This window comes from Neofelis nebulosa, chromosome 8 (genome assembly GCF_028018385.1).
Source record: "Neofelis nebulosa isolate mNeoNeb1 chromosome 8, mNeoNeb1.pri, whole genome shotgun sequence".
In the NCBI taxonomy this organism is placed as follows: Eukaryota; Metazoa; Chordata; class Mammalia; order Carnivora; family Felidae; genus Neofelis; species Neofelis nebulosa.
In genome coordinates, this window is record NC_080789.1 from 82,901,928 (window position 1) to 82,924,780 (window position 22,853).

The 22,853-nt window shown below is 40.2% G+C and overlaps 1 protein-coding gene across 4 annotated transcripts in view; it reads left to right on the forward strand.

The window, feature by feature from the left end:
- Positions 1 to 22,853, forward strand: part of ITPR2 (inositol 1,4,5-trisphosphate receptor type 2) — a 493,421-nt gene that overhangs the window by 421,103 nt on the left and 49,465 nt on the right. For 3 of the 4 annotated variants that reach the window (XM_058743294.1, XM_058743296.1, XM_058743297.1), the window contains 3 exons: positions 6,992 to 7,122; positions 8,699 to 8,864; positions 21,436 to 21,596. In XM_058743294.1, the coding sequence (XP_058599277.1) occupies positions 6,992 to 7,122; positions 8,699 to 8,864; positions 21,436 to 21,596 (458 nt within the window). The remainder of the gene's footprint in view (positions 1 to 6,991; positions 7,123 to 8,698; positions 8,865 to 21,435; positions 21,597 to 22,853) is intronic. The other variant, XM_058743295.1, reaches the window with a different exon arrangement.

The window sequence follows — 22,853 nt, forward strand, 5'->3', positions numbered from 1 at the left end:
TTGGTAGAGCAAACAGAAAGGCCTTTCTGAGGAGGGATTATTTAAATTGAGACGTGGAGCATGAAAAGGAGCCAATCACACCAAGAGGTAGTGCAAGTACATTCTAGGCACAGGGAACAGCATGGGTGAGGACCCTGAGGCATGTCAAGGGTGTAGATAGATGCTCTTAATTATCCTCACATTATACGTAAAAACACTGAAGGACACAAACTTTAAGTAAGGTCACAATAGCTTGTAGACTAAGCTAGACCTCCAGTTCCAGGGCCTGTCCTCCAGTCTTCTAAGTTTTATTGTCTTCTAGTTAAAGGATTAACTGGGAGGAATGCTAGGGGCGTCTGATGAATAGAGGCCAGCGATTCTGCTAAACATCCTACAATGCATAGGACAGCCCCCCTCAGCAAAGAACCATCCAGCCCAAAATATGAATGGTGTTGAGGTTGAGAAACTCTGTTCCATCACAAAGTCCATTTGGATATTGATTTACAACTCTGAATACAAACTCATAAAAGGCTTCTCATAAAAACCTCTACAACCTGTGACTCACCTCATATATTACCCAAAGAAGAGAACTTCCCTTTTCTGGATAGACAGATGAGGACAATTCTTCCTGGCTTATTATGCCAGAAGCAAAGTGTCCATTTATTTAAGCTCCACCTGCACTGGGAGCAGGGAAAGGCAGGTATGATTTTGCAGGGAAGCTCCCAGAGAATGGAGATGAGGACAGCAGAGGAATGTCAGCCCCAGAGGGTGACAGGAACACTGTTGGGATCCAGAGCTGATGGCAATCATTCCTAAATCAGTCTTTAAAACTGCAGGAATGCCTGTGTCTACTCTTTCCCCTGTGCCCGTTTTGCGTTTGGCACGGTTAAGTGATAAAATTCATTGGGCTGAAAAGTCCACAGATTTGATCCTCTAGCCCTTGGCCACATGTATTTACTGCAGAAGTGAATAAAAGCCAGAACCTGGTGTTTGCTGTGCACCATGTGCCACTGAGATTTAAAAATAACTTTTCTACGTCTACGATCAGAATTAAATTTTAATTTGCAAACCCTAGTGTGCATTTGTGACAGCCTTGGTTTGTTACCTTGTGGACAGCAGGTCCGTGTTACAAAAGGCCCAGACACATACACAGTAGCAGAATAACAAGCCTTGTGGTGACTGGGAAGCCCAGCGGCCGGTCCCCGAGGAAGCTCCAGCAGATGCCGGTAGGGTCATTGTCCCAGGAGCCGCACATTCGCACGGTAACTGGCAACCAACTGTGGTTGGAAAAAAAAATAAAAAGAACTTTTATTTCATTTGCTGCAGACCTACCTGAATTCTTAGACAAATATAATCACCAAAGAAACACCAGAAAAATTTAATAACTGATTTTCTAGAAAGGTTAGGGCTTTTTTAGGCAATTTACAAAACACAGTTACAATTATTTTCCAAGGAAAGGTCATTTGAATATACAGAAAAGGGAGGAAGTTCACAGATTTCTCACACTAATGAGTAATTCAAATGTAACATGTTTTGGTATTTTACTTTAATGAAAAAGACTGAGGAATAGCAGAAACCGATCAGCCTTAGTGCCAGTCTACGTCTTGGCTTCCCACTGGGGGCCCCGCGTTTTAAGTCTCTCTTTCTAGTTAAAATTTTTAAAAAAAGAATTTCCATAATGAAGCGATTGTAGTTAAAGTTTAAAACTAACAAACAAGAAATTTTCAATTGCACTCAGGCTTTCAGATATATATCTCGGTGATAATCTGTTGTTTCTAAAAAATCATTAAAAATGGATAATTTAATTATTAAAACAGAAAAAAATAGTCTTATTAACAGCTCTTAATTCAAGCATGCCCAATATTTGAAAAAATTTATAGATTAACACCTCGGATCGGAGCCAATCGAATATATTTTTATTCATTTCTTCATATAAAACACTTCAATTTCTTTTATGAATTAAGAAAAACCACTTTATTTTACTAATACTCAACTGAAAAGGAGGATAATTTAACCCCATATTGTTCAAGTATCAAGTTTGTTATATTAAAACTATAACTTTGTATAAGATTTTGTAGCCCTCTATCACCAATAATGAAATTATGATACCTACATTTGTTACCCCCCATGTGCCAAGTGTGTCCTCAGTTTCTTACAGGTATATATTTAGTTTTTTTAAGTGTGTCCACATGGCCCATCTATTTCCATGAATTCTTTACTTTTGCCTGTACACAAGCATATGTTGTCACTGTTTTTTTTCCATAAAGCCTATTTATTTATTTATTTATTTATTTATTTATTTATTTATCTATCTCTCTGTGTATCTATCCATTTATTTAGAACAGGGGAGGGGCAGAAGGAGAGGGAGAGAGAATCTCAAGCAGGCTCTGCACTGCCAGCACAGAGCTCAACATGGGGCTCAAACCTGTGAGATCATGACCTGAGCCAAAATCAAGAGTTGAATGCTTAACTGGCTGAGCTACGCAGGTGCCCCTGTGCTGTCGCTTCTGTTATAAGCGTTATATGCCTGTTTTCATCATTACCCCCTCGCCACCATTAGCTAGATTATTGTTCTTGCATTTGAAATCTCCTTGCTACCATCTGCTTGAACCTTCCTCTGCTCTCTGTTATCCCCACAAACTAATCCATCTCCTTCCTTTCAGGACCAAAGTTTCCTATAAAACAATTGACCTACCCTCTCTCCTTGATTTCTGCATCAGTCGTCTTCTGTTTCACTGTCTACCATCTTCCCGTTGTTTCCTGATGACCTAAATGTTCAATCCATCGACCTTTTCTTGCTTCTCATTGCCCTTGACTCTTCTGTAATTTTTACACTTTTTTGTGCCTTCTCCATCTTTAAGTTATTTTCTTCCTGAATTTAAGGTCACATTACTCTCCCAGCTGTCTTGTGCTCTGTAGCTTTTAAAAATGTTTTCTGGGGTGCCTGATTGGCTTGGTCGGTTAAGCATCCGACTTCGGCTTAGGTCATGATCTTGCAATTCCTGGGTTTGAGCCCCACGTCAGGCTCTATGCTGACAGCTCAGATCCTGGAGCCTGCTTCGGATTCTGTGTCTCCATCTTTCTCTGACCCTCTCCTGCTTGTGCTCTGTGTCTCTCTCTCAAAAATAAACATTTAACAAATTTTAAAATGTTTGCTCATCTTCTCATCTACACACACAGAAATCATCTGAAATTCTTTCTTTGTCTTCATCATAACACCTTACATCCAGCTCCCCCTTCTCAGTTGTCAATTTCTGTGGTTTAATGGGACCATCCATTCCCAAGTAAGCTCTGGCTGGAAGCTTCAGTAGGATGTGTAACATTGCCTTCTCCCTCATGCCTAGGGTCATGACGCCTCCTGTTCATCCATACTTTTCATTCTCATGGCCATCACCCTGTTGAGGTTCATCACACATTATGCCTCCTATCTGGTCTTTCTACCTCCAGGCATTCTCTTCTCTTCAATTCACCTACTGTATCACCACTAGACTGCTTACCAGAAATCACTGCTTTGGGTATATTTTCCCCTACCCCAATGCATGATTTTCATGATACTCCATTGCCTGCCAAATAAAACCCAAACTCACAGAGAGCCCCCAGTTTCTCTCCCCAGAATTATCTTCCACTCCTCTACATACTGGTTTATTTGATCTTCTATCTTCATCATATAGGTGAATGTTTTTCTACCTCTTGGGCTCTGTGGCCGTACCATGTGAATGCCTCTCTGCTACTGTTTTAATCCATTGAATATTCAAGGCAAACTCAGAGGCTACAGTCATTAGAGGGACTCCCCTCTCATTATCCCTAGTATTAAGTGTTCTTTCTCTATTCTGATTTCTTTGTATCACTTTAAACACATGTGAATTTGCCTTATTATTTAAGTAAATATTCTATCTCATACTGTTTCATCAGCTAGTTGGTAAACCACCTTGCCCCTATTTAAAGTTCTCCAGTGGCTCCTCTTGGCTTTCAGATAAAGTTGAAACCCTTTATCTGAGTGTGTGAGTCTCTCCATAATAAACAGGCCCCTTCCTGTTTTTCTTCTCACACTTGTCTACATGCACCAAAGGCCCGGTCATTACAATACACCTGCGGTTCCAAAAGCACCTCATATGCATTCATGCCTGTTGACCTTTGCTCATCCCACTTTCTCTGCCTGGAATGTCTTACTTTGCTGATATTACTAGCCAGGCAATATCTCTTTCAATATTCAACTCAGGTGCCACCTCCTTCAAGATGCTGTCCCCAATGCCCCCCATCCTGTGAGATGCATACCACCCTGCCTGCACATTGCATTGTCTTTGTTCACCTGCTGACCCATCTTTCCTAGGAAGCCACAAATCTCCTAGGGATCCCCACACTCTGCTCTCCCCACCTGTATACCCGGCACCTAGCACAGGGTCTGTTGAGGTAGTGAGATGAGGCAGGTTTGGCATAGAGAAGGCAAGGTGGTTATGTAGGTAGGTCTCCACAAGGTGGCATTTACTTAGGTGAATTTACTATGACTCAGGGCCTGGCTTTCAGCCTGAAGGCCTGGGAACTTGGCTTAACATATTGTGAATAAATCCATCTCACAAAGATAGAGCCTTATTAAAACCAAGCTCTTGGAGGCTGCTATATAAAACTAGCATGGCTCTGCACCGGATATTATAGAGTGAATATCAATTGTTGTCATTGACCTGACCTGGGCATTCTCCCCCTGTTTATATGCCACACAGAAGGTCAGTACTCTCATTATATATATTTGCAGCCGATGAATTTTATTTCACAATGGCTAATCATGTGAATTGTGTGTGTATTTTACTAGCTCACTTGTGACAGAATGAACAACCTCATTCTTAAATTCTTGGGGAGAGATGGGAGGACTTTCATGTGGCTTCTATGTACTGACCAATCTGGCACATATTAAGTCATTAGTAAGCACTTATGTGACATGACCAGGTAGTTTCTGATTAAATATATGAACCCAGATCCCTCCACTAAATATAAGGTTGCTTTGATTGAAAGTCTAACCATAGCAAAGTAGCATATAGACCTATTCCATATGACCTCATTACTGGAAAACCGTGTTTCTCTTTTTAAAATTCCTTTAATTCCCTTATACATTTCTTTTTTTTTTTCTCATGTTTATTTACTTATTTTGAGAAAGAGTGGAGAGAGAGAGAGCAGGGGATTGGCAGAGAGAGAGGGAGAGAGAGAATCCCAAGCAGGTTCCATGCTGTGAGCACAGAGCCTGATACTCATTCTCACAAACCATGAGATCCTGATCCAAGCTGGAATCCAGATTTGGACACTTAGGTGAAGAGGCCACCCAGGTGCCCCCCTCTCATGCGTTTCTAACCAGTTTTCTTTATGGTCTTCCTAGCTATCACATTAGAACCCACCTTCAGGTGTCAGAGACCTAACTAGCATGTTGCACGCTGAGATTTCTCTGTCTGATTCGTCTCTTCCTCTGCGCTGCTGCCCCTGCGAGCCTCACCTCTTCCCCATTTCTCCTTCCTCCAAAAGCAGTTTTATTTCTTCTACTTTCTCAATCAGAATGTGCCTCAAGTCTCACCTCTAAGGCAAGTGGTCTGGCTCAGAATCTGCTGCTGGCTTTGAAGCTGAGCTTGATACTTGCCCATCTCTGACTTCAGCTTTCCACTCGAGGTATATGTTTATGTTTTAAAAAGAAACAGCTCTGAATAAGGTGAAAGTATTGGGATCCCCTATCCATGTGAAGTTAAAGTCAGTTCACAAGAGGAAGATCAGGCTTTTTATAACAAAGTACCAAACAAGCTGTTGGTTGGATCATGTAGACAAAATTAGACTTTCTTTCTTTTTTTTTTCCTCTGGTTGTTTCTATACTCCTGCTTTGACATACACACTGTGGCCACACAAGTCCAAAAGTCAATGCCTTTATGGTTCTTTAACCTTGTAACAAGAAAAATACGTTTCTGCTCACTTACCAATATTAGAAAATCCTGATTCTAATATCCAATTCAGTATGAACTTTTCACTATTTTAAATGCCTGGGAAATAATTACCAAGTCTGGTAACTTTACCTTTAAACAAAATAAGACCAGGAATTTTTCTGTCACATTGTATCTTTTCTGTCTCCCCATCTCTTCCTAAATATTTTCACATAAGTACATTCCCATGTAATAAATTGTTCACATAAATACATTGTGATTCTTGTCCATAGCTCAATGCTCAACATTAAAAGAGCTTAGGGGCACCTGGGTAGCTCAGTCAGTTAAGCATCCAACTCTTGGTTTTGGCTCAGGTTGTGAGATCGAGCCCTGCATCAGCCTCCACACTGAGCATGGAGCCTGCTTAAGATTCTGTCTCCCCTTCTCTCCCTCCCCCTCCTCCACTCGTGTGTGTGTACGTGTGTGTGTGTACACTATCTCTCTCTCTCTAAAATAAAAAAATATATAAATAAAATAGCTTAGATGCTTAGCTAAAGTAATGAAATAATATCTGCTCTAATTTTTAAGCACCTACTAGGTGTATGCTAATCTCTGTGCAGTGTTTTACATATCCTAAATATAAGGTTCTGAAGGGTTTCACCCTTAATCAGACCTCCCCATTTTATAGATGAGGATATTGAGGTCAAGTGACTGCTGAAGTCTCAGTACTGGGACAGAGTAGAATTTGAAGCCACGCCCATGTAACTGCCTTCACATGTCCCTTCACCTGCAATATCTTTGCCTCCTGGGTGAGCTGTTTTCCTGAGCTCTTACCACAGCCTCCTCACACGACACAGTGCACAAGGCATACTAGCTTTCTTATATTTTGTACTTTTCATCCTGTGATTTTTTCACCGATGGAAGAAGACAAATATTTCAGAATCCCATTGTGTGACCTTCTCAGTCTGTGTCAGTCACATGCTGCAACATTTAATGCATGTTGTGTGATCTCAAAAAATTGTGTCGTGGCACAATTATAATGAAATTGAGATTCGGAAGTAGACGATAGCATATTTAAAAACATGAGCTTGCTGCGGTGTTTAATTTGTGTGTTTTCATAGCAGATGAAGAGTATGAAGATGGAATTGAAAGGACGTGTGACACGCTCCTTATGTGCATTGTCACTGTCTTGAACCAGGGCCTCAGGAATGGCGGCGGCGTGGGAGATGTTCTGAGAAGGCCATCGAAAGATGTAAGCTGGAGAACAAAACATTTTTTCAAGGAGAATATAATCATTTTTTATAATTTATTTATTTATTTCGAGAGAGAGAGACAGCACACGAGCACGAGCAGGGGAGGAGCAGAGAGAGGGAGAAAGAATCCTAAGCAGACTCCACACTGTTAGCGCTGAGCCCCACAGGGGGCTCCAGCTCAGGAACTGTGAGATCATGACCTGAGCTGAAACTGGGAGTTGGACACTTAACCAATTGAGCCACTCAGGCGCCCCTGAACATAATCATTTTTTTTAAAACCTTCTTACTAGCATTAACAGTATTGTTTTTGTTTTCAGGATACCATATCATGGAGTTTGTTTTCAAAGTATAATGGTGGCCATTAAAACCAATTCATTGTATGCTAGAATTACACAGAAATAGCTAATGTACTAAAAAAATCTATGTATGTCATGAAAAGTTTCCAAATTTGAACTGTGTATTGTATTACAGCAATGAGATCATGCCTACAAACTTCATACAGGAGTTAATTGTTACATAAATAACAGAAACTATGCTGCTCCTTGTCTATCAGTCTTCTCAGGCATGAAGATTTTACTCTTTGTCTCTGAATAGTAATGGCCACCATTATTTATCCATGATGAATATAAAATTTGAACAAATTCTAACATGATTTCATATATTAAAATGGCAAGGCTGAAAATTTTCTCATTAGCTACAAAACTCTCAAGCGCCAGGCTGGAGACATAAAAAAAAAAAATCTCAGTTCTCCAACAGGCCAGCTGTAACATATTGTCAGTTCATCTAATGGTGCCTCATCTATGAAACAGCTGGATTAGAATCTCTAATGTGTGTTTTCATACTGTCCATCAAAGAGAAGTAACCTGGAGCTGTGTGTCCTTGACCCTATAAGGCCAAGAACAAAATCTACTCTAGAAACTGACAAGTCCTTCTCAGCTCCCTAATCACTGACTTTTGGAATGGCTACTTGTCTGCTTTTCGTGTAGCTTCTGGGATAGGGTCCCAATGTGCCAAAATGCAGTTAGCAGAATCATACAGGGAAGTGGTTTTTAAGAAAAGGTTAGAGTGGGAGAGAGCCAAAGCATAAGAGACTCTTAAAAACTGAGAACAAACTGAGGGTTGATGGGGGTGGGAGGGTGGGTGATGGGTAGTGAGGAGGGCACCTTTTGGGATGAGCAGTGGGTGTTGTATGGAAACCAATTTGACAATAAATTTCATATATTGAAAAAAAAAATAAAAATATACATAAATAAATAAAAAATAAATAAAAAGTAAAAAAAAAAAAAAGAAAAGAAAAGAAAAGAAAAGGTACGTGTCTGATTGTTGGGAGGGGTAGAAGTCCTAGAGAATACAAGGGCTTCTGGGAAACAGATGTGATGTTTATTTCACGACACTTAAGGAAAAGAATATGAAGATAGAAAGTGTGTGTCATTTTTTTTTCCAACTTGGAGTACCATTTGTATTTATTCAGGAAACATTAATTGAATATATTCTCCATGTTAGACAATATGCCAAATCAACTTGCCTTGAAAATGTGTATATATATTGATATACTTTTAAAATATCCTATTTCAGGAGCCCTTGTTTGCTGCCCGAGTGGTATATGACCTTCTTTTTTATTTCATTGTTATCATCATCGTTCTTAACTTGATTTTTGGTGTTATCATTGATACTTTTGCTGATCTCAGAAGTGAAAAACAGAAAAAGGAAGAAATTCTAAAGACAACATGTTTCATCTGTGGTAAGTGTTCTCGGAATACTAAAATAATAGATGAAGAAACTGTCCAGGAGGAAGGAGGGGCTAGAGTGATTTTTATTTGTCATACTTTGGGAAAAATAATTTCAAAATGAAAGCTGGACAAAAACTATGTAACCGAGGATTGGACTAGGTTTCTCTGCTTCCAGAAATAGATAGATGAATTAAATCTCAAAGCTATCTTGTCATTATTTCTGCAATTTGTATGATTCTCTGACTGTAGAATGTGTTGCAAAAGGTTACACCAGCTGGAAAACAGATTTTTAATCACAATAACATATTGATTAAATGACAGAATGATTTTTATTTTATTTTGTTAGATTGTGAATCCACAGATGATTTTTCTAGCAGCTTGAACTTCTATTCACTGACTGTAACTTCTCTCAGTTTTTCATCTGTCTCTCTCTCTCTCTCTCTCTCTCACACACACACACACACACACACACACACACACCACTTCACACCCCATACTCTCCTCTCCTTCTCCCAGTGTGTTAGCTTTCTCAGACTCATCCAACTTTCTCCTTGCCTCATCATTCCTTTTGGCTCTACCCTATTCTCAATATACCACAGCCCTTTCTGGCTTTGGTTGTCTCTGTAGCTGGCCTAGCACCCTAGAATCCTTCCTCCTCCTTGAATAATCACCAAGTCCAGGTTACCTTCACCATCTTTTTTACCATGCTGAGCTAAAGAATCTTTTGCTTAAAGTCACAAAACAAGAGTGAAGGCTTCACTACAACATTATCCTCTATAACTCCAATTGGGCCTTCAATAAATCCCATTTCCTCCTTGGTTCACCTTTTGTCAACTATCTCATTCTCCTCAGTGGATCTTCCAAACCTTTCCAACATTCCTCTAACACTTGGAGGTGTACCAAATAATGAACTGTAACAATGAACTGTCTTCCAAGGAAACAAACATGAATTGGACATGCCCGTCTTCAGAGTATTCACAGTCTATTGTGGAGTACAAACACAATAAGTATCATGGCTATTTAACATTTAAGCAAAAATGAACTATTGGGACCTCATGAAGATAAAAAGCTTCTGTACAGCAAAGGAAACAATCAACAAAACTAAAAGGCAACCAACGGAATGGGAAAAGATATTTGCAAATGACATATCGGACAAAGGGCTAGTATCCAAAATCTATAAAGAGCTCACCAAACTCCACACCCGAAAGACAAATAACCCAGTGAAGAAATGGGCAGAAAACATGAATAGACACTTCTCTAAAGAAGACATCCAGATGGCCAACAGGCACATGAAAAGATGCTCAACGTCGCTCCTCGTCAGGGAAATACAAATCAAAACCGCACCCAGATATCACCTCACGCCAGTCAGAGTGGCTAAAATGAACAAAACAGGAGATGATAGATGCTGGAGAGGATGTGGAGAAGCGGGAACCCTCCTGCACTGTTGGTGGGAATGCAAACTGGTGCAGCCGCTCTGGAAAACAGTGTGGAGGTTCCTCAAAAAATTAAAAATAGACCTACCCTATGACCCAGCAGTAGCACTGCTAGGAATTTACCCAAGGGATGCAGGAGTGCTGATGCATAGGGGCACTTGTACCCCAATGTTTATAGCAGCACTCTCAACAATAGCCAAATTATGGAAAGAGCCCAAATGCCCATCAACTGATGAATGGATAAAGAAATTGTGGTTTATATACACAATGGAATACTACGTGGCAATGAGAAAGAATGAAATATGGCCTTTTGTAGCAACATGGATGGAACTGGACAGTGTTGTGCTAAGTGAAATAAGTCATACAGAGAAGGACAGACTCCATATGTTTTCACTCCTATGTGGATCCTGAGAAACTTAACAGAAGACCATGGGGGAGGGGAAGAAAAAAAATGGTTAGAGAGGGAGGGAGCCAAAACATAAGAGACTCCTAAAAACTGAGAACAAACTGAGGCTTTATGGGGGGTGGGAGGGAAGGGTGGGTGGGTAATGAGTATTGAGGGCACCTGTTGGGATGAGCACTGGGTGTTGTATGGAAGCCAGTTTGACAATAAATTTCATAATGAAAAAAAAATTAAAAAAAAAACACTTTCAGAGACATAATAGAGAAGCTCACAGGTTGTTATACCCCTTCAGGTTGTGGTAAGGGACAGTCAAGAAAGAGTCAGGAAAGGCTTCAAGGAGAAATGGTCACTGAGCTGATGGTAAAAAATGGAGGGTAATTAGTCGTATTAAAATGGGTAGAAGTAGAGTGACCAGCATAAGAACAGGCATGGAGGATGAGAACAGCACAATGAAAGTCTTCAGTTACTCTAAGGAGCTCAGTGTTTCTGGAGCATGAATTTTGGAGCAAGGCATGTCCAAGGAAGAGATTCGCCAGATCATATGTGGCCTTTTATGTTAAAAAAAAACTTAGACTTTATCCTGTAGACTTATAGAGGATGCTGAATCATTAAAGAATTTAAGGAGAGGAATACAGGGTCTAATTTTTGTTTTAGAGCAATAGGGCAGCTATGAGAGGTTGTTTGTTAGGACGTAGTCCACGTGAAAAGTAATGAAACTGTGATGTAGGAGTTAGGGTGGCAGTATTAAAGGTAGAGGATTGGGTCATGAAATATTTAGGGACAGAATTTTTAAATCTCAGTGGTTAGAAATGGATATGAAAGATAGTTGGGTGTCTGGGTGGATGGTAGTACCAACAGTTGAGTTTAAGAAGAAAAGAAGAAGAAGAATTTAGAGAGGAATATGCTGAGTTTGGCTTCAGAAATACTGAAATTGCAGCATACATTGAACACCCCAGTGGGACACACCCAGCACAGAGGTCAACATAGGTCTGAGCCTCAGAGAATGAGTCTGCACTAAGAGACAGCAGTTGGGGAATCTTCAGTCTGTGTGTGGAGCAGAAGTGTGGAGAAAGACTTCTGAGGGGGGAAGAGAAGAAGATGGGTTAGCATGGGAAACATTAGCACTGAAGAGTTAAGAGAGAAAGAGGAACACACACACACACACACACACACACACACACGCACACACGCTCACACGCACACACACAAATCTGTCCAGTCAGAATGGTGTGAGGAGAACCAGGAATGTGTGGCATGTGGACATGAGGGGAGGGTGCATCCTTGGGAAGACAGAGACTGATTATCAACTATTTCAAAGCAGAGAAGGCCAGAGACATATTAACTGAAGTAGAGCCTTTGGTGACTCAAGATAAAGATGGAGAACTTTCCACAAGGATAAGTTGCACAATGCTGAAGGGACACTTGCTGGAAGGAAATGAGGCAGCAAAAAGAGTCTTGTCTTTCTAGATCTAAATTAGATGGAGAGAAGCAAGATTGGGATGGAGCCAAGGAAGATATTGTACAATAATTTGGGGGATTTAGGGAAGAGAAATGTTGTATGGAAGCATGAGTCCCATGGGGGAAAAGAAGATGCTGCCCTTGAAAATCTCTCTTTGTGTCACAGGATCTTGCTTCGACAGTGATTCATGTAAACCCTTTTCTTCATGATCATAATATCTATTATGTCAGTATTCAACTTTGGAAGAAAGGGTTCTTTGGAAGAATGTATCAGTAAGAATCGAGCCTCATTTGAGGACGTGATCCTATCTCCTGTATTCTAACAAGAAACATGAATAGCAAAACAAGTCCATCACTTAACCACTATTTCTGCTCCTCTAAACTTTCCCTTTGCTGTCAAAATTCTCTTTGGTTTTTCACAGTTATTAAAGAAACCTATAACCTATACACTCCTTAAAACATCACAATAACCCTCATCACAAAATTGAATGTTTTTCTCAACTCTCCCCATTAATTTCCTGCTGACCTTTTCTTCTGCCTTGGATTGTTCATTCTTTGGTTCCATCACAAGGCCCAATGTTTTTTTTCCAACCACTGGATAAGCAGTTCGGACTTTATCATTGACTTCTTGTCTTTCTCTCTGCCCTCCTCTTTAATACCACCTTTATGCAGATTACTGCCAAATGTGCAACCACAGCTCCAAACTCTCTCCAGGCTTTTGTCCTTTGTTTTCAATTATTGACTGACATCTATGCAGGCATGACTTCCTGGCAGCCAAATTTACCATGTCTAAAAACCAGTGCATCTTCCCATCGTCTTCCTCTGACCTACCAGTTTATCCTGACCTCCACATTGCAGCTGATGATATCCCACGGTGCCTTCAGTTATCTGGGCTGGGAGCTTCTCCATCGTTTTTAACATCTCCTTTTTCCCATTCTAGGTGCACTAGTTACCATGTGCTAATGAATCTGCTCTCCCAGTCTCAGTCTCTTTCTTCCACACATTCCACAGCCACACCTTGATTTTGCAGGCTCACCTTGGCTCACATCCAAAATATCCTGCTCAATGCTGCCAGATTAATTTTTCCAGTGTGAATTCATCATTTTCTTACTCAAAAGGCTATCAATAGCATGGCACAGTCTGTAACTCTAATATTCCAAATTTTCTGGCCTGTGAGGTGCTCCACAATCAGCCTCCTTCTTTTTTTGCCCACCTTTTCACCCAATGTTCTCCTGTTTGTAGCTCAACTTCCAGCCTAACTGCATTACTCATCTTTAATGTAGAGACTCTCAGTTATAGTATTTCCATTCGGAATGCCCAAACTCCTTAGCTATTGAACTCCAACCCTCTGTCTAAGACCAGCTCTAATGCCATTATTCCGTGAATCCTTCTCTGGTTTCACTAACCAGCAGCAAGTCCTCACATCACACTTTGCTCCGTGGTACTGTATGTATTTTGTCTCTTGTCATATCTCTCTTGGATGCTATGCACTGTCATATCATAGAAAGGGCATGGATTTTATAGTTAAGTAGGCACACTGGTTCCACATCTTGGATATGTGATCTTGGCCAAGTTTCCTTTCACCTTGAACTATTGTTCCCTCATCTGGAAAGTGGGGAATATAATGCCATCTTGTGGGGTTTGGGGAGTATAATTGAGACCACATATATCAAAATTCCTAGCTCAATGCTTAACTGAGTAAGCCTTCAATGCACATTAATTTCCCTTCTTTAAGAGATCCAGATTCATGCCTTATTTATTTTTATGCTTCCATAGTATGTATTGGGGACCATTCATCAATATTTGCTGAATGACTATTCAATAAATCAGCCCAAATTAACATTATCTCTATTTTTTAAAAAATTTTCTTTATGTTTATTTTTGAGAGAGAGGAAGAGACAGAGAGCAAGCAAAGAAAGGGCAGAGAGAGAGGGAGACACAGAATCCAAAGTAGGGTTGAGGCTCTGAGCTGTCAGCACAGAGCCTGATGTAGGACTCAAACTCACAAACTATGAGACCATGACCTGAGCCAAAGTCGGATGCGTAACCAACTGAGCCAGCCAGGCACCCCACATTATCTCTATATTTATGTGACTTATAACCTACAAAAGGAAGATAAAGTGGGTAAATACTAAACTGACATATACTGCAGACAAAAAACCTGGGTGCAACAATTCCAAGTTATTAAATTTTGTCACATTCAGGGTATTGTTTCCATGGCATCTGCATTCCCATGGAGATATTGGGTCATCTATCAGGAGGCATAAGGAGATATTAGATCAACATGGTCTATTTTCCAGAAGCTTCACATTTATTCTAAAATTTGAGAGGCCATTTAAGTACTTTAACCTAAGAATAAATGTAAAGAGTATTTTTTTTAATGTTTATTTATTTTTGAGAGAGAGAGGCAGAGAGAGAAAGGGACAGCATGAGCAGGGGAGGGACAGAGAGAGATGGAGACACAGAATCCGAAGCCGGCTCCAAGCTCTGTGCTGGCAGCACGGAGCCCGACGCAGGACTTGAACTCACGAGCTGTGAAATCATGACGTGAGCTGAAGTTGGACACTCAACCAACTGAGCCACCCAGGCACCCCAAGAGTATTTTCTATATTAGAACAAATAGAATGCTACAAAGTAAAACAAATTTAATGTGAACATTTAAAATCATGTAGAATTAGGGGCTCCTGGGTGGCTCAGTCGGTTAAGCGTCCGACTTCGGCTCAGGTCATGATCTCGCAGTCTGTGGGTTGAAGCCCCGCGTCGGGCTCTGTGCTGACGGCTCAGAGCCTGGAGCCTGCTTCGGACTCTGTGTCTCCCTCTCTCTCTGACCCTCCCCCGTTCATGCTCTGTCTCTGTCTCAAAAATAAATAAACATTAAAAAAAATTTTTTTTTAATAAAATCATGTAGAATTAAAGAAAAATTTGCAAAGTAATCTCAGGCACTTTCAGCTATTAATCCCTGTGACCTCAGTAGCATAAAGGCTCTCTGCTCTCTGCCCTCAAAGAAACTTTAGCAGAAATGTGTGAAAAGCATTATGATAATGTATATCTAGATATGCATCTGTTCCTGGAATTGCTTACCATATGTAAGATCTAACACGTACTGTATACATTATAAGAACTTAGTTACAAGAATGATTTGAACAGTTGGGATATTTGGGGGTTGTACCAGTAGGCTATGATATAGTTATTACTTGGTAAATGATTCTTAGAAGAGTTGGGTGTTAAACTGTGATCCAAAGAGGGATATAGTATCGAACAACAGAGGAGAAAATCTCCGCAGTAGGAGAGAATCGGCTCCAGGACAACACATACCAAGTGACACCCAAGTAGCAACAGAGGAGGAAGTAGGTTCTGCGACAGGCAAAGAGAGCAGATGGGACATTTCTAGCCTTGAAGGCAATGACCAGATGTGTGAGCATTATGACTCAGAAAACAATTGCTAGTGATCCAGAAGGCGGTCATGATAGGGTGATGATGAGCAGATGCCAGAGCTGGGGCAGAAAGCACAGGAACCAATTGGCACTGATAGCCATATTAGTTATTAATTTTGAATTACCAGTGGCTGAAAATCCAGTGAGAGGGAGATGTTGACAGAGCAGATGTGACAAAATAACAGAATGGAGAAAGGATTGATGGGAATCTGGTGCCTAGAATTAAAGATCTTTCTAGGTGATTTCATAGGAGATAAAGGCTGTACTGTCAGAGAGGGGCAATGTGTTCTTCTCTCAGTATATTAGTTCTTTATTTGTACTTACACACTAAGGTCATTTATGCATTTATTTGTTCAGTGATTACTTATTGAGTGTCTACTACGTGCCACGATATTGCAGTGAGCACAGCTGGACAAAGTGTACTGCCATCATGGAGCTTATTTTCCAGCGTACATAGAATGCATGATGCCAAGGGCTATGCAGAAAAATAAAGCTGACAAGAGGAATAGACAGGCACACCTGGGTGGTGGGTGGGTATGTGCCCTCACCTTAGTCATATTGTGTGGGAAATACGACATAAGTATTCTGAAACGTTTGTGTTGAGCACACAAAGTACCTCTTATCCTTCCTTTCTTTTTGCCTTGCTCATCTCTTCCAATACCGTGGCTTCCATTGTTAATTTTAAGTCATTTATCCTTGAATTAGTATTTTTACACCTTGACATCTCTGTTCAGAGTTTCTAGCTTCAGACCTAGCAGCCCAACACCGGTTGTTCGACAGGCATCGTAAACTCAACACACCCCAAAGCAAACATATCTTCCCCCAGTCTTTTCTTTCTCTTTTTTTTCCTCTTGCTGTGGTGATATTACCATATATTCAGTCATTCAGGTCAGACTTTAGGGTCATGCTTGATGCTTCTAAATCTATACCTCTAATTGGACATCAAGCCCTCTTAAATTTTCATTCCAAAACTTCTCTTTACTGTCTCTGTCTTATTCATTTTTCAGTTACTCTGTTAATGTTAGTTGAATGCCTACTGTTTTCCAGATACTATGCCTGGTGCTGATAAAAATAAGTCAGACGGTACGGTGCTAGAGGCTAAGATAGAAATAGACAAATTTTCATAACAATGTTATGGGCACAGGGAGGATCCACTAGCTGGTTGTGCCTTGTGAGAGTCAGTGGTGGCAGTAGTTAAGCTGGGTCTTGAAGAAGGGTAGGAGGTAGGAAAGGGAGGAGATGGAGGCATAGAATTTTCAAAGGACTTGGTTTGTTTGGAGAATGGCAAGAAAGTCAGAGTCACTCTAAGAAATGTGCACAGGGTGGATTGTCACAGCATGAGTCCGAGGATGACTTCAAGTTCCCTGGTTGACAAAGACTTCATTAACAGAGGTGAAGAAGAAGAGCATGACATGCCCATAAGCTACCCAGCACGATTTACCCAGTAGGCAGCTGGAAATAGAACTTCAAATTGGGAAGAAAGGTCAGCGCTGGAGATACCTCACCAGTATGATGCCGGTTGAAACCATGGGAATGGCCGATAAAGTTTAGCGAGCAAGAACCACTGAAGATGAAAGACAAGCAGTTCCCCTCTTTTACACCCCTCACTGCCCTAGTCCCCTGGCCTCCCCACCCTCAGCCTCTTCTCTCAAGTCTTCCTCTAAATCCTACCACACAAAGTTACCTGACGCACAGCTCTGAACATGCTGGTCTCCACTCAGAGGCCTTCAGAATAAAGTGCAGTCTCCATTGCTTTGTGCTTAAAGCTCTTCACGCTTTGTGCCAAATGCACCATTTCATCTTCCTTTCCAAATGTTCCCTTCAGAGGAGTTGATGCTCCCCCAAACAGGGGATCCACTTTTACCTGTAGCTTTGCCCCGCCATTTCCTCCGCCCAGGAGGCAAAAGAACATGGCTTTAGAGCCAGAAAGTTTTTATTTAAACACTGACCGATTTTTCCACTACCGAGGCGTCAACTTGAGCAATTCACCAAATTCCTCTGAATCTGTTTCCTCATGTGCTAAAAGGTCAGATTGGATTACTGTAATTACCAGAGCATATTTACACATCTTTACGTTGTTGTCAGCACAAATAGGTGCTCAATAAAAATTAGTTGGCTTTTATTACCATTCATCTCTTTTCCACTTGCCATAATCCTGTTTCAAGGCTAGACATTTAAAGCTTTACACCTCTTTTAAACCTTTTAAAATGTACCTAGTCACAATTCATTTTGTCCTCCTCTGTGCTTCCTTGGCAATTTATCACCACTTCAGGATATAACACAAGTTTTCTGTTTCCTCTACCATATTACAGATTAATTGATAGTAGACACATTATTTTTATAGCCCTATGTACCTTGCAACAGGAAGGTAATTGTTTGAACTGAATTCTGGGAACATCTACTTTAACATTCTCTCTCTCTCTCTCTCTCTGTACCTCTTTTGAGATATATGCCCTACAACTCACCCATTTAAAGCATACAAGTCTGTGGGTTTTAGTATATATATTCAGAGTCAGGCATCCATCATCACAATTAATTTTAGAACATTTTCATTGCTCTCGAAAGAAACTTCACACCCCTTAGCCCTCACCACCATCCCCCACCCCCAACCTTTCCTCCTCCTCAGTCCTCGGCAACCACTGATCTACTTTCTGTCTCTGAAGATTTGCCTATCCTGGACATTTTAATAAATGGAATCATATAATATGTGGCCTTCTGTGACCTGCTTCTTTTATTTAATATGATGTTTTCAAGATTCATGTTGTAACATGTATCACTACTTCATTCCTTTTTATTGCAGAAAATTCCATTGTACGATATGCCACATTTTATTGATCTTTTCATTAGTTGATGAATGTTTGGATTACTTCTACTTTTTAGCTATTATGAATAATGCTGCTGTGAACATTCATGTACTAGTTATTGTGTGGACATATGTTTTTATTTCTTCTGGTTAGGTGCTTCAAGTGGAATTTCTGGGTCATATGGTAACTCTATGTTTAACCTTTTGAGGAGTTGCCAAACTGTATACTACTTGACAATGAAAAAGAATGAAATCTTGCCATTTGCAACAACGTGGATGGAACTGGAGGGTATTATGCTAAGTGAAATAAGTCAGAGAAAGACAGATATCATATGTTTCCACTCATGTGTGGAATTTGATAAACTTAACAGAAGACCACGGGGGAAGGGAAAGGGAAAAAATAGTTTCAAACAGAGAGGGAGGCAAACCATAAGAGACTCTTAAATACAGAGAACAAACTGAGGGTTGATGGGGGGGCGGGAAGGGGAAAATGGGTGATGGGCACTGAGGAGGGCACTTGTTGGAATGAGCACTTGGTGTTGTATGTAAGTGATGAATCATGAGAATCTACTCCCAAAGCCAAGAGCACACTGTATACACTTATATTAGCTAACTTGACAATAAATTATATTTTAAAAATATATAAAAAATAAAGTGCTTTAGGAAATAAAAATTAAAATTGAAATTAAAATTAAAATTAAGTTGCATTATTTTAGATTCCCACCAGCAGGGTATGAGGGCTCCAGTTCATCCACATCATCACCAAGATTTGTTATTAATCTGTTTTTGATTATAGTCACCCAAGTGGAATAACATTTTATTAGTGAAATATTCTTAATTCATTCAATAAATATTGTGTTCAGTGCTGACGATAAACCAGACACCAATCTAAGCTATTAGGACTGTTGTTGAAGAAAAAAAGACAAATATATCTGCTCATAGACACACAATAAATAATAAACATAATAAGTTCTTATCTGAGTTCCTGGATAAATTTGCATTCCTTTCTTTTGTGCTGATTAACAAGCAGGCTTTTTCTGGCACAATCATTTTTACCTCTTTATCTTAGACTTGTGGTCCGGTTTAATTTCACAACTTTGATATGGCTGTGTTCAGCCTGCTAGGAGGTGATAAGCACTCTAGGAAAAAGAGGATAAAAGAGAAAGAGTGATTGAGGGTGTTGGCAAAAGGGAAGGGACAGGTTGTAGAATTAAATAGGGCGATCAAGTTAAGCAACACGGAGAAGGTGAGATTTGAGCAAAAGGTGAGCAAGTTCATCAAAGAGACATCAGAGGAAAGAGCTCTGTGGGTAGAAGAAGCCACCAGTCCAGGAGCCCTGAAGCAGGAGTCTGCATGCAAGGAACAAGGAGGCCAGTGTGGCTGCATAAGAGTTAGCAAGGGAGAGGAGAGTAAGAGACAAGGTTAGAGAGGCTATAGGGCATAATCATTTCCAGTTTGGCAAGTAGATATTACATGGGATATACTAATACTCAACAATTGTTCATTATTTATATGAAATTAAAACCTGGCATCAACCCAGAATTCTGTATTTTATCTGGCAACCCTACTCATAGGCCATTGTAAGGCCTTTGACCTTTACCTTGAGTTGGAAAAGAACCACTGCAGGGCTTTGAACAGAAGAGAGACACATTCTACTTAGGCTTTTGAAGTATCGCTGTGGCTGCTGTGTTGGGAATAGGCCAACACAGAGAGTTAAAGTGAAAACGGGAAGGCCTGGGAGGCTAATGCAGCTGTCCAAGTGAGAGATGATGAAGGCTCAGATAAGAGAGGAGGCTGTGGAGGTGGGGAGGAGTGGCCAGATTCCAGATCTATGTTGAGGGTAGACCCAAAAGAATTTCAACATGAATTGGATATGGATGAGAGAAAGAGAGGATTCAAGGATGACTCCTCAGTTGGCTTGAACGACTGGAAGCCTGGAGTTGCCATGGAATGAAGAGGCAGACTGTGGGTGGAGTAGTTTTGGGGAAGAGTATGGATTTTATTTGGGTCATGCTGAGCTGATGATGGGTCAAATAAGATGAGGCGTCACCATTGGCCTCATCTAATTTTATGGTATTTTCCATTAAAATATCCAGTAAGGTAATATAAAAGGTCACCCTTTCACTAGGGATAGATTTTTTTTTTTTTACTTATTGTATGTTATATCTTATTATTTAAAGAGTCTTCTTCATGCCTGAATGGCTTAAAAAAATGCTTACAAAAGAAGAGCCAGGATTGGAATCCAATTTCCTAGTTTCTTCTCCAGTATCTGAACTGCAAAACCAGACTGAATCCCAACATCCCATTTTATTTGGCGATCTGACTCACTTTTCCATAGATGTTTTTCTTCATCTCCATTCACTTTCTTTCATCTACTCTTCAGCCCTTGAAAGAAAAGATTCTTGCTATGCAGAAGCCTCCTCAGTGTCCTTCCAGCAGCTGAAAATCTGCCCTGGATATTGAACAGATCATCCCCTCCTCAAAATGCCAGGAACACAGTAGTCTAAAGGCTGGATAAGTCAGAGTCCTTATTGCACTCGGAGAAAAGATCACCGTGGACGTTGGCTTGCCCTTCACTGATTACGAGTGGTTTTCAAGATGCCTCTCTCAGCTGACTTTCCCCTTTTTACCCAAGTTCCTGGATAAAATACCTTTTTTTCCTGTCCTGATTAGCAAGCATGCCTTTTATTGCACAATCATTTTTACTTCTTCTGCTTAGACTTGTGGTCCAGTTTCATTGGACAGTTTTGATATGACTATATTTTAAATTATCTTCCAATGTTACATCTATAACAGGACCGCACATTTCTAAGGACCCATTGGGCAGGGGTTGGAGGAGGCTGGAGAATGTTAGTTGAGAAGAAATCTATAAACTATGGCCTTTTTTTCTGGAGGTCTTGTGTACTGTGTTGTTTTTAATCATAACATTCTAAATTGGCACACTCACAGAAAGCATTTTTTCCACATAATTATTATGTTTTGTTTTTATGCTGGGAAGCGCATGCTGATTAAATGACAAATCACATACATTGTGTTTTCTGTGTCTTGCAGGACTTGAGAGGGACAAGTTTGATAACAAAACTGTTTCATTTGAGGAACACATCAAGTCAGAACACAACATGTGGCATTATTTGTACTTCCTAGTCCTGGTGAAGGTTAAAGACCCCACTGAATACACTGGGCCTGAAAGTTATGTGGCTCAAATGATTGTGGTGAGTGATCAGAGCATTTTAACCCATGACTATGTTGCATTTTGTATACTTTCCCCTTCTCTACCCTACCCTTCTCCCAAAATGGAAAAGTTCTCCCAATCATTTGGTTAACTACCAAATAGGACTGTCAATCACTGAAGAATCCTCAGGCTAGCTAACTCACTGGTTTCCAATGGACTTCTTGGTTATATAAACCAAATCTAAGTCTCCAGGGCACAGATGATATTTACTGAAGAATTCTCTCTGCAGTGAGTAGTACCATCTCAGTCATGTCCGTCATCTCCTGACCTCATGTCTTCGCTAATGTCTCAATTCCCCAAATCTGGAACTTTCCCATTGGCAAATATGAACAGAAGATTCACGCTTTAAGAAATTCTTTGAATTTCGGAAATCAAGAGTTTAAGAAATTTAACCGTGTTTGAGAAGGGTATGACATTTGATCTCAATGGGAGAACACTGTCTTCCTGTCTATACAATTTGGATTGTCAGTAACGATTGGTACTGATTCTGCCATACTAAGTTGCTTATAACTCCTCATTAAGATCAGTAGCAGAGGCTGTTGTTGTCCATGGTTTGGAGTTCCTTCTGTTTCACAGAAGATTAAAACTAAGTGGTTTAAAAAGAAGCCTAAGTTACAACTTAAGGGTATCATGACACATGTTTAGTATTATTGCATCCAATATAAATTCATGTATTCTTATAATAAACATGGCCATATGTTGGATTTTTTTTTCTCAAAAATCTTCTTACAAGATAGTGTTCACTATTTGAGAATGAGGCTTTAGAAGAGTCATGACCCTCCTTGCTGCCCAGTCCCAAGGATAGCATTTAGTAAACACCAGTTCCAAAGCTTCAGAGAACCAAGTGACAGTGACTCTGTGTCCGTCCTTCTGGGAGCTGGTCATGCACATAGGAAGACATATACTGCAGTAGAGGGAGCAACCAAAGAGCATGTTTGGAGGGTAACATCCTACAAGTAAATATTGCAGTAATTTGTCTTACCTGACAATATTTATGTGTCATAGCAGAGCTACATGTAAATTGAATTTTTATTGTTCAGCATTTTTCATGTTTTCTCCTTTTTGACTTACATCCTCCTATAAGTTGTTTCATGTGCATAGTAGTTTGCATCCTACTATGATGTCATTCTTATGTGACAGGGGCAGAACCTAATATTGTTTCTTTTTCTCCATGTTTCCTTTTCTGCACTCTCTCCCTTCTACATTAGGGGGAAAAAGCTAATCAGTTTGAAGATAG